The 16,682-nt window shown below is 37.6% G+C and overlaps 3 protein-coding genes across 3 annotated transcripts; 1 reads left to right on the top strand and 2 right to left on the bottom strand.

Moving 5' to 3' along the window:
• Positions 1 to 5,760: 5,760 nt before the first annotated feature.
• LOC126669955 (F-box/kelch-repeat protein At3g06240-like) lies at positions 5,761 to 6,994 on the bottom strand. The gene has a single exon (XM_050363605.2). The coding sequence runs from the start codon at positions 6,973 to 6,975 to the stop codon at positions 5,899 to 5,901; it is 1,077 nt and encodes a 358-aa protein (XP_050219562.1). The 5' UTR covers positions 6,976 to 6,994; the 3' UTR covers positions 5,761 to 5,898.
• A 719-nt stretch (positions 6,995 to 7,713) lies between these two features.
• On the top strand, positions 7,714 to 8,779 carry LOC126669946 (uncharacterized). The gene is made up of 2 exons (XM_050363595.2): positions 7,714 to 7,829; positions 8,017 to 8,779. Exons 1-2 carry the CDS (start codon positions 7,769 to 7,771, stop codon positions 8,595 to 8,597), a joined length of 642 nt encoding a protein of 213 aa, XP_050219552.1. The 5' UTR covers positions 7,714 to 7,768; the 3' UTR covers positions 8,598 to 8,779.
• Positions 8,780 to 9,194: 415 nt separating this feature from the next.
• On the bottom strand, positions 9,195 to 10,048 carry LOC126668181 (E3 ubiquitin-protein ligase SINA-like 10). Its single transcript, XM_050361393.2, has 2 exons — positions 9,962 to 10,048; positions 9,195 to 9,875 (listed from the first exon to the last, which is right to left on the bottom strand). The coding sequence occupies exons 1-2, from the start codon at positions 10,046 to 10,048 to the stop codon at positions 9,195 to 9,197; spliced, it is 768 nt and encodes a 255-aa protein (XP_050217350.1).
• Positions 10,049 to 16,682: the final 6,634 nt, after the last annotated feature.

Raw genomic sequence — 16,682 nt, forward strand, 5'->3', positions numbered from 1 at the left:
GGCAGACTCTAATTCCAAATTTTAAACGGCTGCATACATGAGTATACTTCAAACTAGCGATCTCACTTAAGTTAGGAGAGCGCCTTACCAACTCACATGAACCTTGCTTTTATAATCCTGATAGAATCATAATTAGAATATCAATCAGCAGACCACTCTATTTTGATGAACATAGCATAAACTGCCTCGAAAGTCATGATAAAGGTGCGGATGAACGGCATTTGTCCATTACAGTTGGGGAGATGCTGTAAATTTGATTGGGATACATTGGGTCGTTGTCTTACAGTTAAAACTCAGCTCCACCTCATAAAAACTGTACGTAATCACCTAATGATGATCACATATATATTTCATATTAAATATTTATTGCTCCAACTTTTTTCTCAAGAATTGAGTGCTCAAAATTGGTAATGGAAGGAATGATGGAAGAAATTAATTGGGTTTCATAATTGCAAATATACTGTTACTTGTACCTGTTTGGTTCAACACCATCAATTTCTTTCTTTTGCATTTTTTTTCTTTACATTGAAGTAGAAGTTTGTTCAATTTGTGGCATAAGATATGTAAATGTCAAGAAAGGAAAGGAGATGATCTTTAGAAGGCTAATCGGGACCTTGAGTTCAACTTTATTGAGAAATAAGATGTAGCAGAATTGAACGGTAATTGGTCGATGAATAATAATAAGCAGTCAACGAAATAGAGGTTTTTTACGTGGTTCGACAACTGCCTTCGTGTACATGCAAAGAATAAGTAATTCACTAATACCAAATAGAATACAAAAGAATGGTTAGAGATTTATTTTAATGTCCAAAATTCTAATCACCCATATTGGAAATTCAATAAGAAAATATGATAGGTACTACTATTCTTCCTTGTACACTTTAAATATTAAAATTCACATAGCAGGGATATTTATAGAGACTCAACTTAGCTTTCAAAGAAAAGCATCATCGCGCTTCGCCATGGATTGCGCCACGACCTTGGTGTTGCCCGTGGTGTCGCCACGGCTTCCACCATGTTACTAGTCTCGGACAAGGTGGTCTTTAGAGATCACGATTTCACACTCGTGTTGAAAGGAGAATCTAGTATCTCTTTTTACCACGGGCTGCACCACGATAGAAGTGCTTCGCGTGCAGAGTCATGGTGAGTTCTTCATACCAGTCCTAACCATAAGCACTTTTGAGAAGAGACTACTTTAACTTCCTCAACACAAAGTGATTCATTAATGAAATACAAATTTTAAAGAAAATTCCTATAATCAGAAGACAATGGACGAAGCAATTATAAGAGAAATTTTGTTCATCATATTTAATATTTAAACTCTCTAAATTCATTATGATGAAATTGTATTCTCTAAAGAGTATGATCAAAGATGCATCTTTAACCATGATGAGCATATGTAACGAGTGTTTGACAATAATTTTTCTGGTAAGATTCTTTTTAGATTCAACCTTCATCCATGAATTCAAGGCCTAATGTCTTAAAAAATATTCCGACCTTTTAGTATCTTTTCAATCCTATCCCAACATTGAAAAATCACCAATTTTATCTTATTTTGTATTTTAGTGTTTCAATTATACCCTGAAATATTATATTGACGTCTTTTTTATTTAGAAAGAAAATTAAAAAAAGTTCTCCATGTCTAGCATATACTAATTGTATGTGTTTAAAATTTATTTAGATTTAGTTAAATTAATTAAAAATTTAAAACAATTTTAATTTGATTATGGTTTTCCGTTAATTTTTAAATATAAAGGATTTATTTGTACTTATATGAAGGCTTAATTCATGACCTTGTAAAAACACCATTTGTACCCAATTTTGAGTTTTTAAGTTTCATCCCTACTTTAAAATATTAAATTGTAATTTTTTTAATTAAAAAAGAGTTTAAAACAATACTTCATTTTTAACCTGTATATTAATTGAATATTAATGTTATTAATAGTATAAAAATACCATTTTTTTAAAAAATTAAAAATAATAATAATTTTTTTTAATAACTTGTTTTAAAAAAAGAAAATTAAAATAGAAAAAAGTATGATATATTTTGAAAAAGAGTACAATTTAATGTTTTTGGTTACAGATGAAAGTTAAAAACCCAAAATTGGGTACAAGTGGTATTTTTATAAGGTCAGGGTATAAACGAAAAAAAAAGTGCAAGGTGAGAATTTTTAAGGAATTAAGCCTTTATATGAATGAAATGAATCTAATTTTATCTTTAAATTTAGTTAATCGAATGATTTCATCTTAAGTAAAAAAATTGTCAAAGAAAAATTGGGGTACGATTGAAACGAAAAAATGCGAAATAAAATAAAATTGACCAGTTTTAAATGTCATGGTAGAATTGAGAGGGGGTTAAAAGATCGGAATTTTTTTAAAGCATTAAGTTTAAATAATATGATTATGAAATTCAATGTTATGACTAGACCAAATGCATGCCAAGACACCCACGTAGTGTAAATTTGGGTCACATATTAAACGCTCAAGTAGAGAGCAGATGTAAGTAGATTAGTAAGAGAGATCATCACAAAGTCTTGACCTCTTCTTCCCTTGTTTACAAGACAAGAAGTTTCAGAAATAATTGATTGTTGATGTTGTTGTCTTATTTATTATAATAAAAAAAAATCGAATATAAAACTCTATTTTGAACTATAATTGAAAATTGTCATTTCGAGTTGTAATATTTTCTAACTAATATGTGGGAACATGTTGGTATAATATCTTAAAATGCATGTTTTGCATTATACATTAGAAAATAGACTAATCAATTTGATTTGGATGTGAAAACTTATCTTTATGCACTATGTCAAAGATTTGAGTGATCATCAATCTTCTAATTTTGACTATGAACATGGTGACTCAATGTCCACATTCATTTTCGTTCTACTATGAATTATTCAAAATTCAATTGATTTTTTCTCAAAGCTTTTAATGCTATAATTTGATTATATTGTGCCCCGTAAATTATTAAGAAAATATTGACTAAAATAGAGCATTTAGAAGTAAACAATTTTCAAATTAAATGAAATAAATTTGAAATAAATTTTTGAAATTAAATAAAATTAAACGAGATTTTTGTTATCCGTTCTTCGTGTTTAAATGTGAGTTGAGATGATTTGAATTATGAATTTTAGAATTAAAAAAAAGGGCAAAAAGGTAATGTTTGGGGGCGGTGTGTAGTAAAAAGGGACGGTGTTTAGTAATCCAGTAATTATTTCGAAATATTGTTTTTGTTATGAGTTTTAAAAAATTAAAATATAATAAAAATGCTTTCTTTAAAATTAAACATCAATTTTTTTTCCAAAGTGTAATCCATTAAATGAAGATTAAATTATAAAAATAATGTTATATAATAAGGGTAATATATGATCTTTCAGAAGCCGAAGTTATTTTAGAGATTCATAATCCAAGCTATGCACCGGTTTAAAACTTAGGATTAGAGCTTTCCCTTCCGCAAGTGAACTACCCGGTTCGAATGAGGATTAATCTGAATGTAAAAGATTTAAAGATGCTGTTTTATAGTTGGAACCCGTTTAAACACCTCATGGTTATACAAAAAAAGTTATGTAGTGTTCTATTTATTTTCGTGAGATGTTCTGCAAATCATACAGCGCATATTTTGGCGCAAAATACCCATCCACTTCAGGATAGTAGGAGTGGTTTTGTCATTTTTTTTAATGCCTCATAACTATAACTGCTTTTTTTTAGTAATTTGAAAAAATTACTAAAAATTACTCCACTTTAGGATAGTAGGAGTGACCTTTCTGCAATTTGAGAAAAGTTTAGTAATATATAGAGTTTAATATTCTACGCCTTTAAAATAACAAATAAAATACGGGTGACGTTACCCGACGGTTGTGTGAAACTTTCTCTACAATTTTATAATTCTTTTTTTCGTTCGTAGTTTAAACCGTAGAAACTGTGATACCTACCCAGCGATAGCTAAAACCGTCTCTATATTATAGCTACGGCTATACAATGTCGACACTCATTTAGCGGTTAAAAAAACTACCTCTAGCTTTATGCTAATTGATCCATACATTCCGGACGCTGAGTCACACCCACCCTTTTTGCCATATCATTGCACACGTCATCGTCATCTTTCCTAATTTTTCAACATTTTCTATCAAACACCAAAAATAAAATAAATCCAATAAACACCAATAATTAAATTAAAAAATTTAATTAATCGAACCCAGACAAAGTGTTCTGGATTTGAACCTAGACGAAGAACACTTCGTCTGGGCTTTCATGAACCCGGACGATTCTAGACGAAGAACACTTCGTCTGCGTCGTTTGGGTTTGAACCCAGACGAATCAGACAGATTTGTTTTTTTAAAAAAATTAATTATTTTTTAGAAAGTATAAAAAAAATTCAAAAAAAAGATTCCGTAAAATTTCATATTTAATGGAATTTATATTATTTTTAATGTTTAATAGAAAAAATTAAAAAAATATTAGGGAGAAGATGATGATGTGGAGTCGTAGGAGCGACGTGGACATGACATGGCAAAAGTGGAAGGTGTGACTTAGCATCCGGCTAGTCACGTAGGATGAACTCGCCAAAATTCATTTAGAAACCGCCGGAAGTTTAAAAACGATGAGTTCAGTAATTATTTTGGAGTGAAAATTAGTTCAATGACTATTTTAAAAGTTTGAAAAAGTACAGTGATACCGGAATCAATTACTAAAAAAAAACAGTTATAGTTGTGAGGTATTAAAAAAATGGCAGTTCATAGTCTTAATTAATTGGACACTTGGACAACTGAACTGCTTTCTTATGCGCCCATTTGTCATATTATATGAGGCCAATACTTGAGAGCAACATTAGTGATTATTTTTCCAAGAATTAGAGTTTAGTGAATAGAGAACCGCATGATTAATAGATACAACCAAAAACCAAGCCAAGAACAATTTGTAATTGTTGATTCTTGAATCAAACCCAAATCCCATAAAAACATCGGAAGAAAAATCGCAAAGACAAAAACTTGTTACAGATATCATATCAGCAAGGATTTTATAATGGAAGGGTTCCAAATAATAAACTTATGGTAGAACTGGCTGATATTATTAAAGTAGGCACAATAGTTGCAGACAAGACCATTGCTAAAGCCAACCATTTCCAGATTTTGGCTTAGTTGACAATGACAACACTTAGGTTAGAAATTGGTTGGAGAGACACGTACTCATCGAGATTTTTGTTATCTAAACGCAGAGAGCATTGGTATTTAATGTTATCAGAATAAAGCAGAACGATGTAACTGTGATGTTTGTTTGATGAGAAAGTATTCCGGAAGAAACTTTCATAGTAAATTCAGGCCAAATTAATCTTTGTGGCAACCAAAAATTTCTTAAAACAGTCAGGTTTCATTTAATAGAGTTGATCCCTCTAAGTTAACGTACTAGACAACAGCGGCTGAGCTAAAAAACGTTTGGTTGAAGGCAGAGTAAGACCCTATCCTGCAATCATCTGCACATATGTGTCACGAATGACCCGATCCTTAACTATCTCAGTTGAAACCCAAATGATGTCAAGTTATGCACAATTTTGTGGCTCAGATCTTCCTTTTTTATAAGTGGCAGCCTAGGTAGCACGGACAATTCATTCAATCGAGGTGTCCAAGTGTCCCGTTTCCCTGTGTCTGTGTCCGTGCTACCTAGTTGCCCAATTTGAACCTTTGTTCAATAAATAATATCACCATACCCTACCAAACTGAATAAGGCAGAAATGTAAAGAAGATTCAATCAGCAGACAGTAAATTGTAACACACCAGCACATAAAGTATTTCTACAGAATCCTGAATCTAGATTGCAATTACATTTCATAAATAAAAACACGATATCAATATTAAAATAACTCAAAACAATTTGACGTTTAGCTACGTGCAGCTAGGAAAATCATGGCTCGTTTGAAATATCATTACGTTTATCAAGTAACACTAGGCTCTCCACATACCTATAAGCACACACCGTTTCATTGCTTTCTAAAGCCATCGGATTCTTTATGCATCCGTTCTTTATATTATGCGATGCTAAGTTCTTTATATTACGCGATGCTAAGCTTCGCTTTCTATCAGACTGAACCAATACTTCACCGTTATCTCTAAACTCAAGCACCTGAGAACAATTTCCGACTGTTGCTAACTTCATCCATTCACAAGTCTCGTACTCTTTCATTACCCATATATCACACTCACACAGACTTTTTATACAGGCAATTGCAATGGACGATTCTCCAAATGCTTTTATTTGCAAAGGTTTAGGATAAGCATTTTCCAAACATCGAGGCAATGATATCTCTCCAAACGTCTCATCTCTTAAATCAAATATCAACACTATATTCTTTTTCTCAGCAATCACAAGCCAATAAAATCTGCCATTAACGAGAACTGAAGTATTCAACGAACCTATGCCCTCGATAATTATAGTCCTGCCACCACCAAAATTAGTGATTTTCTTCCAAGAATTAGAATTTAGTGAATAGAGAACCACGTCCTTAATAGAGCACACCGAAAACCGAGCCAATAACAATTTGTAATCGTTCGTTCTTGAATCAAACCCAAACCCAGTTACATTTACGGAACCAAGAAGACCACAAATAGGTTCGTTTATCAGCCACGATTTTCTAATTGAAGGGTTCCAAAAAATAAACTTATACGCGGTGACATAATAGAGGCAGACAAGACCATTACTACAGCCAGCAGCAATGAAGATGTTGCCTACGTTGAAAGGTAGATTTAGAGACAGGTACTCATCCAGATCTTCGTTGTCCATATGCAGAGATAATTGGTCGCTAAAAGAGCGAAGCAGACAGATGTAATGGTTATGTTTGTTTGATGAGAAAGTAGAGATAAAATTAGGGTTTTTGATGATACAATTCCATAACTTGCACACACAACTGAATTTTAAAACAGACTTGGCAGGCAATCTGCTTAATATTTGAACTACAATCTCTTCAGGCAAAAATTCAGACATCTTCTGTGTGTGTTTTAAATTCTTTTGCTTCTTTCAAGTTTCAACCTTTTCTACTGCATAGCCAAACCCTAATTTTTAATAAAAATAGTCGCTCAGACGATCCAAGTGACTTTTTATATTATGCGAATTGGAGGATAATTATTAACCAAAGGGTCAAAGCGTGAGTTATTAGCCAAAATGGTTCCCACCTTTGCATCTTATAGGCTAATAATCACCCATGGCACCTCAACTTTGGGGGTGCGGGCGCTAAACCCTCCGAAGTAAAAAAACGGGCAGTAAACTCCCTGAACTTTGAGGCGGCGCTCACAAAACCCCCTAAGACCAAATATCGCCGTTTTTTTCGTTTTCTGTCGACGTGGCATCCAATTTCTCGTCCGGACACCAAATGGCGGCGCCTGTCCCCCCTGCATGCATGTCTGACACCTGCTGCTTGTGTAAGAATGCGTCAGTTGACTTTTTATTAAAAAAAAAAAAAAAAAAAACTGAAAAGTAACCGCGGTAATTTATTTTTTTCTCTCTCCTACTTTTCCTTTTCCCCACTCGCTCCCCTCACTTCCGTTTCACTATTTTCGTTTCAAATATTTTCGCCACGCTTCGTCTTCTTCCCCTCACTGCCGCTTTTTCGTTTCTTCGCTGACACTGACCTAGGGTTAGTTCCTTTCCCATTTTTCTCTCAATCTTTCTCATTTTTCTCGCATTCTTCCCCACTCTTCCTCCATTATTCAACATTGTCTTTCATTTACCGAAGTGTTTTTAAATTTTTGTCTTGTCTGTCTCTGTTAATTTTCAGAAAATGGGATCCAAAAAAACGACGAAATTGGGAAAAGAAGAAAGAGAAGGGAAGAAACGAAAAGGTATGATTTTTCTGGTCTCTGTTATTTTTTTTTATTATTTTGAATTTTGGGGTTGATTTTTTATGGGATGTTGTTTTTTGCGGGTATTTTGTTTCTAGTTTGTCATTTGATGTTGTTTCAGTTTGGGTTTTACTTGTTCAGTAATTGAAAATTGTTTGTTTGTTTTTAAATTTGTTGGTTTGCGCAGCTACTAGTGAAGAACGTTTTTTTGAGGTCTTTGAAATTATTCTTAACTACAATGGAGACTTTGAATGGTTTGGTTATTTTAATGAGGATGTGGCTGTCAGAAAATTTCATATTGAGGATATAGGATTAAATAGTCTAGATAAGTGGTTACTTGAATTGAAGGTTCAGGGATTGCTAATGTATTATTGGAGGCGGGCTGGCATGTATACTGAAGAATTAATTCCTATGGAAAACGATGACCATGTCATGGACATGGCACTGGCTGGGGCACAAGATGGTAGTGTTGATGTGTATGTTAGGAAGTTAAGCTGTGATGACGTGTGCAACCTAAGGCCTGTATTTGGACAAACATTATTTGAGTTGAAAGAACTTGAAGATGGGGATGATGCATTGGAGCTGCAGGCTGTTGCTGAGGCTGAACCAGTGCAGGTGCTGCAGATTGAAGGTCCCGGTGAACCAGTGGAGGTGCTGCAGATTGAAAGTCCTGGTGAACCAGTGGAGGTGCTGCAAAGTGAAGTTGTTGATGAACCTGAAGTTGTTGATGAACCCCTGGAGAAGCAGCAGTCTGGTGGTTCAGACTGAAGATTGACACACTTGAGTTACCTTGTTTGTGCAAAGTTATGCTTCAACAGTTGTAACCTTTTAGGTTAATATTTATTTTGCAATTAGTATTAATACTGAGAATTTATATTTTTGCACTGGTTGATTAAATGTTGGAGAAGTATTGTTTGTTTGCTTATGATATTCCCGTTTATTATTGTGAATTGGTCGTTATTGTTTGTTTGCTTATGATATTCCCGTTTATTATTTGTGTTTGTACGTGTTGGTTGGTTTGGTTTTTAGGAAGCTAAACTTAACGATCATACGTGGACCCTGGACTTTAGGACCGTGTTCAGTTGTGGACCTTAAACTTTATTTATTTGTTCAACCAAGGACCTTGATCGTGTATTATGTAATCAAGTAAAGACCCTAAAAATAATATGTTAAGAAACATACAATAATTAGTATATTACGATGTTAAAACACATACTGATCAAAAGTCTTACATATTAAACAAAGAGAAAAGGTTACTACAAAAAAACTAACTTATATATTCTCAGTTTTCTAAACAAAGTTACGACACAAAAACTTAATACATCATCAAGACCTAGAATTTGACTTCGGGCAGCATCCTTGTCATTAAATGTCATCCTCCAAACCAAGCTCCCATGATCGACATACACAAAGCTCCATCTTTACCAACCCGTCAGGAAAAAAATCACGATCACTGCTATCAATAAGTAACCCTGTCAACGAACGGTAGTAACTGTTGGTGTCTTGAAAATTCTTCGTAGAAGAATGAAACCTGTCAACGGAGGATTCAGTAAATTTTATTTCGATGTCATAAGGGCAGCGTCCGTTTGACATTGGTCCCAGACAAAAGACAGTTATAATATTCCCATAAGAAGACGTTGTGTTGTTCAGAACAAACACAGTGTCTGATGTGTCCTCTTGGAGAAGTAAGCCCCTATCATCCAAGTTCAGAGAAACACCAAATCTACGTCCAAAATGAAATGGTATAAAAGAATCTGCATGCATCTCTTTGCAGTGACCATAAATCATTTTGGACGACCCTTTGACGGTGCAGTCTGGAAGCGGGCATGAACACGGTACGAAGGAACAGTACTTCTCGTGTTTTGTCTTTCCGTCGTAACTGAAGCTTTCAGTGCATCCATAAATTTTGTTCTGGCAAAACACTGTAACAGCCTCCACGACCGCTTCCATCGCCCGATTTCTCATTGATCCTATGGGCAAAGTGCAAGAATGGCAATTTTTAACCTTCACAGAGCATGTGCTGCAAGTTGTGTGGCCATTCTCACACTGAAGAAAATAAAATGTTATATGATACACAATAAACTAACCAAAAAATTCAAAAAATGAAAACATATAAATGAAATGTAAAAAACCTGAATAATTGGAGGAATTAACGGTTCGCAGCAGATGGGGCAATCCATAACTTCAAGATTAAATGAACGAACTATATTATCAGACATAGCTTTGTTTTCTTTTAATATGAAGAATGATCTTTGTAAGAAGCAAGTCGGTTGTAATTAAGCATGATAACTTGTTTAAATAAGTTGGATACTTGTCTTTTCATATTCAACCTAACCATCGTGTTGTTTCCCAAGTCAGTGGATGTACTTAATGGGGGTAATCAAAGGGTATATACTTAATGACCAACGGATGGGTTTGTTGGGTTTCGTAAACATAATTAATGATGAGACAAGTCAGTAGTTATAATAATTACTGTAGTAAATTAATAATTACTGTACAAAATTAATGATAAGACAAGTCAAGTTTTTTTCATTAATAATACGCAACATTACATTAAACGAAACAACATTACATCTGTTAATAATTATTCAATTTTTCCTCATGCAATGCAAGCCTACACTGCATCCTGCAACTGCACAAGCAGCACAAAAACCAAACTTCATGATCCTGGTTGACCTCTCCAAGTCTGCATACTTGACCTCCATGTCCTTGATCTGGCCCTTCAGTATGTCTATCTCCATAAAAAGTAGACCGCTTTCCTCAAACAAGATTCCATTTTCATCGCGATACATCTCAATGGACTCCTTCAATCCCTGATTTTCGTCTATGTACATTTCATGGGACTCCTTCAATCCCTGGAACTCGTCCTTTTTAGCAGCAAGCAAACTTTTGGCCTCCTCCAGTTCAACAGTCATGACATGGAGGTCAAGTTTCAAGTTTCGGACCACCGACATTTGGTAAGGCATGTCATTCTCTAGCCAGGCAAAAAAATTACACTGATCCTGGCAAATTTAGGTCGAAAAAATAAAGGCTTCAGACATGCAACAATTTGAACAAAGAAATAAAGGCTAAGTACATGCAGTAAAGCACATCAATTACTTACAGTTGAACAAGTGTAAAATCTTCTAGTTGGGTTTCTATCCGTTGACGAAATTTGTAAACGACATGGGATGCCGCACTCGCAAACCACTGGTGGAGATACCCGTTCCATTTGCGGACGTGTTAAAATACAGATCGGAATTTTGCAACCCTAGAAGTCTAAGTAGTAAGCGATGGGTGAGAGATGGAAACGAAGAACGAAATAAGAAAACCAGCTACTTATTGACTATTTATGTGGGGCGCTGTTAAAATTCAAAAGTAGGCCATGCTGATATCAATTAATAACTAAAGGGCCATAGATGATCGTATATCTAAACATTAGGGTCCACGCGTGATGAAACGTATAATATACAGGTCCACGGTGGATAAGTTATATACTATGAGGGCCATGGATAACAATTTATCAAATCTCAGGGTCCATGATTGATTAGTGATATTTGTTTAGAATCTGCACTTGAATGGCAGTATTCCTATCTACTCACTGACATCATCATATATCACAAAACGGCAAATTAATAGACAGAAATATAATTTACATAAATAGACAAGAAATTCACAGATGTTCCTTGTATCTTTACATAAATAGACAAGAAATATAATCTACATAAATATAACCCACATGTTGAGGACAGATTCAGTTACAGTATCTGGGCACAAAATATAAGGTCCAAAATAAACATTATCTAGGCACAAAATAAATCTAGCCCTGCCTAGGTCTTTTCCTCAGATGTTCCTTGTATCTTTCAGACGCTTCTGTACTACTCTTCTTCTTGCGCTGTCTTTTGGGTGGAGCACCATCATCAACTGCACTCGTTTGGCTGTCAAGATTACAAGCAGCTTCTGTTTCAGATGGCAATGTCTGGTGTGCTGGGGACGCATGCGGCACTTCAGTAGTAGCCTACAACAAAAACACAATTAGAAGGGAGATTGTACTTACACAGGCAACCGAAATTTCAGAAAGTTACTTACTTGACTTTCTGCCATTGGTCCTTCACCTTCATTTACAGATGGCTGCTGTTCACCTCCACCCGAAGCTTGACCTCTTTCCTTTAAATGTTTCCTGATATTGTGCCCAAACTGTCCACATTCGCTACACTTAATTCGCAGACGCCCCTTTCGTGATAACTTGGCCCTCGTCGCTTGTGCGTCGCTTGCTTTCTCGGCAGCCTGCTTTTCAAGCTCCTCAGCCTCCAGTCGCCTTACCGTTGCCTTTCTCCCTCTCTTCTTTTGTTGCACTGGTGAGGGTGGGAGTATGATATTGAAGGGGTTTGGGTCTGTTTCCCACATATCAGCCCCATTCATGGGATTGATAACAAAGCTATAAACTCGCTCGTACACCGCTTTGCTATAACAGTCATCAATGTACCGCCGTGGGTGTTCATTGTTCTCATGAATAGCAGCACAGGCATGGACGCATGGAATCCCAGTCAGGTCCCATCTTCTACAGGTGCAAGTTCTTTCAGGCAAATTCACCACAAACTGCCCCCCGGGACCACTAACTTGAACTTGTGGGCCGCCGGTAGGGGTTGCGGTGTACTTCCATCCCTCATCGATGATCTTGTCAAGCTTCTTTAAAATTTTAGGGCACACATCAGTCTGAAATTTACTCCCCAAAAGTTGCTTGTCATATATCCGCTTCATGAGCTGGGTTCTGATCATTTCGAACATGGTCAAAATTGGTTTCACTCTGGCAGCCAGGATGTACTTGTTGAACGCCTCGGCCAGATTGTTGAGGAGAATGTCACACTTCACTTCTGTACCAAAATAGTACCTAGACCAATGCTCTCTTGGTCTAGCCTTAATCCACGCGTATGCCTCTGCATGGCTGTCTTCCAAAACCTTCATTGCCGCAACAAATTTGGATTTGTAAGAAGCTATCCCAATGTTCCATATCAGAGGCTTCAAGTGTTGATGGTGAAATGTGGACCTATAATTTGACCATAGATGCCTCCAGCAGAACCTATGCTCAGAATAGGGAAACAGCTCCTTCACGGCGTTGACCAACCCCTGCATGTGAACCATCATAACAGAATGATCAACTATGGACCCTGGATTACAAATTTCAAATCAGCAGTGGACACTAAACATTTTAAACTCATTCAGTGTGGACCTTTAACTATGAATATGTCATCTACAAATATCCCTAGAGTTTATCCTAACATCAACTGCACATTATACACCAAAGAGAGCAAGAAACAAAACAAGCTTCTGGATTAAAGAAATTACCTTCTGTTTATCAGACATAAAAACTGTGCTGTTGCCCAAGTGCAGATCCGCCTTCAGCAGCTCCATAAACCACATCCAAGAATCTGTGTTCTCCACCTTCACCCACGCCATTGCAAGGGGGTACATGCAATCATTCGGGTCAATACCGGTTGCAGAAAGCAACTGACCCCCATACTTTCCCTTGAGCCAACAACCGTCAAGGCACACAATCTCCCTAAGGCCATTCCGGAAAGCCTGCTTCATCGCATCAAAACAGACATACATGCCTTGAAATTTCCCTCTCGGCTCTTTAAACTCGACAGTGCTGCCAGGATTTGTTCTAAGGACCTCCCTCCTGTAGTCATACATCTTCTCATACTGTCCATCTTCATCCCCCTCCAACTTATCCAAAGCCTTCCTCTTAGCTCTTCTTGCTTTCTGGATTGGGATGTTCTGTTTCAGCTCTCTTTGGATCTTGCCCTTAAACTGCTCAGGGGTATAGTCGGGATTGTTTCTGAACTCCTCCAAAAAACTATCTGCCAGATACGAACTTGTGACGTGGAAGTTGGTTGTCCTCTTAGGACAAGTGTGTTCCAAGAAAAAGCTCTTCACTTGGAATGTCTCGTCTTCCGGATTTGCCATATCTAGTTTTGAAGCGAAGACGAAAAAACCACACTTGGCATAGCACTTGCACCTAACCCGCGTCTTCTCATTAGTGGGGAACCAAACTTGATACCTGTTGACTATTCCCCACTCCCTGCAGGCCTTCTTGAACTGGTGCCTATTATCAAACAACATTCCTTCGGTGAACGAGGGATTGGCTCTCGCAGCCTCCTCATCGAACCTGTTAAACCGCGCACCCGTTTGACCATCAGAATCAGAGGCTGTGTTGTTGTCATCCGATGCAATATAGTCCGACTCAGCTTCATTCAAATCCGGATTTATGGTTCTTTCTACACCACCTGGCCCAAATTCTGGCTGTGAACTACCCCTTGGTCTGCCACCAGACCTCTGTGTTGATTGAACATCGTGTTCATCCCCATCTTGAACTGGAACTGATGACTCTCCGTGTAGTTGGCCTGTTGATCTCAGCTCTGTCAAGAGATCGTCGTCATCATCCCATATATCGTAGTCGGGGTCAACTATGTAATCATCAATATGCTCTTCATCCCCATGCCCTCCCTCCTCTTCCACATTCTGCTCTGCATCCCCATGCCCCACCTCCTCTTCCTCATTCTGCTCTGCATCCCCATGCCCCACCTCCTCTTCCACATTCTGCTCTGCATCCACATGCCCCCCTTCCTCTTGCACATTCTGTTCTTCATTTACAACTCCCTCAGGAACATCCTTCTCTCTTTCACTAGGCATGTCGAATAGCACCCGAAGCTCAGCTGAAAGGCCATCTAACAACTCATCGAAGTTCCCCCATTTTTGCCACTGGTCCTCAACCTGACTTGGCCTCTCAGGTTCCCATTGCAGATCAGCAGCAGGGCCCCTCTGATTAGCTTCTTGATTGACCTCGCCAAGGTCCCCTTCGTTCCACATCCCATCACTAGCAGGTAACCCATCATAAAGCCCCTCACTAACCTCATCTATTCCCATCTGCCCATGCTCGTCGTCGTTTGGCCCCTCCATTTGGCCCTCACTCACCCCATCTTTCTGCCCCTCGTTCAGCTCCTCATTTAGCCCCTCCTTTAGCCCCTCATTCAGATTTTGATTTTCTCCCTCATTTAGCCCCTCGTTCAGCCCCTCATTTTGCACCTCCTCAAACCTCTCAGCTAGATTTTGCCCCTCACTAGGCCCCGCCCTCATCAGATCTTCCATAGTTTTTTTCATCCACTGGCGAACCTCTGATTCACCAACGGCTGTGTACGGAGGGGGGGGTTCAGGTTCCCATTGGCCTTCAATCATTAGTGGTCCTTGACTTGCTGACCTTCTTCTCAACCATGGCCCCTGGCTCCCTTGCGTTTTCACCCCTGGCCCCTGACTTTGCACCATTCTGATGGCACCTGGCGCCTTTTTTCTGAAGCCACGATCCCCATGCTTCTCCCAATTTTCCTGACTCAACACGAGGCCCAGACTAGGATAACTGAAACTGTCCTTCGGTTCTTCAATTTCCTCTAAGACAACTGCTGATGGAGGGGGAGGACTAGGACTTCTCTTAGGCTGTAATTTCCTAACATCCCCAACGGAGTACTCCCTAACGTACACCTCAACACTCCCCGCCTTTGACCCAGCCCTAGCCATTTCCATAAAATCATCCTCATGGCTGATTGGTTTTATCCCAACGTTATATTCTACGGCTGTCTCTTTCCAATGGTAGTCAACAAGCTTCTTGGGTAACAGTTTTGCCACCCATTTATCAAACTTACCCATTGTAATGACATCAAGGTTATATACCCTACTCTTCACTTCCCCGTTATGATATCCCCACTCCCCAAGTTCCCCACCAATGTGTAAGTTGATGGTAAAACAATTTAATTCTGCAGGGGAAACTGAAAAACAGAAAAAAAAAAAGCAACACTAAATTCAACCAACAAACCAACCAACCATCATTAAGTACACAAACAATAATACTTAATTGTCTAAAACAGCAGTTCCAACACATAAAGACATATTAAAAACTCAACTATCACAATCACCAAGCATAGCAAGCATATTCTATTATTCAAAAAGCATATACAGCCAAAAAGAAATGGTCCCAAACCAATCAACCAATTTATCTCTAAAAAAAACAATTTGACATGTTTGGTAATTAAGTGGTCCTACAAATTTATCAACTTTTACAGTCATCAACCCCCGCCAATTTCTTAGCAAAAATGTCCTATAAAATAGACTACAAGCATACCTTCAACAACATCATCGCTGCTGGAATTATCCATCAAGCCATACCCAGCAGTTCCAGGAGGCCCGCTTCTGTAATCACTCTTTTCTTTTCGTTTTCGTCTACTGAATCCTTTTCTCTTCATTTTTTGCAGCCACACAAACTAAAACCTGCCAACATGTTAGTGGAGTTAACATTTCTAACCAACCCACAAAAAATCAAATAACGAGTAACTTTAAATTTCTAACCTTTAATCACTTTCTTGTTCTTTGTTGCAGAAGTAATGTTCTCTTTTAATCACTCTCTTTTAGTTAGGTTTTTCGGTAAATGAAAGACAATGTTGAACAATGGAGGAAGAATGGGGAAGAATGCGAGGAAAATGAGAAAGATTGAACGAAAAATGGGAAAGGAGCAAACCCTAGGTCAGTGTCAGCGAAGAAACGAAAAAACAAGGGGAAGAAGACGAAGCGTGGCGAAAATATTTGAAACGAAAATAGTGAAACGGAAGTGAGGGGAGCGAGTGGGGAAAAGGAAAAGTAGGAGAGAGAAAAAAATAAATTACCGCGGTTACTTTTCAGTTTTTTTTTTTTTTTTTTTTTAATAAAAAGTCAACTGACGCATTCTTACACAAGCAGCAGGTGTCAGACATGCATGCAGGGGGGACAGGCGCCGCCATTTGGTGTCCGGACGAGAAATTGGATGCCACGTCGACAGAAAACGAAAAA

Source organism: Mercurialis annua, linkage group LG2, assembly GCF_937616625.2.
Source record: "Mercurialis annua linkage group LG2, ddMerAnnu1.2, whole genome shotgun sequence".
Taxonomy (NCBI): domain Eukaryota; kingdom Viridiplantae; phylum Streptophyta; class Magnoliopsida; order Malpighiales; family Euphorbiaceae; genus Mercurialis; species Mercurialis annua.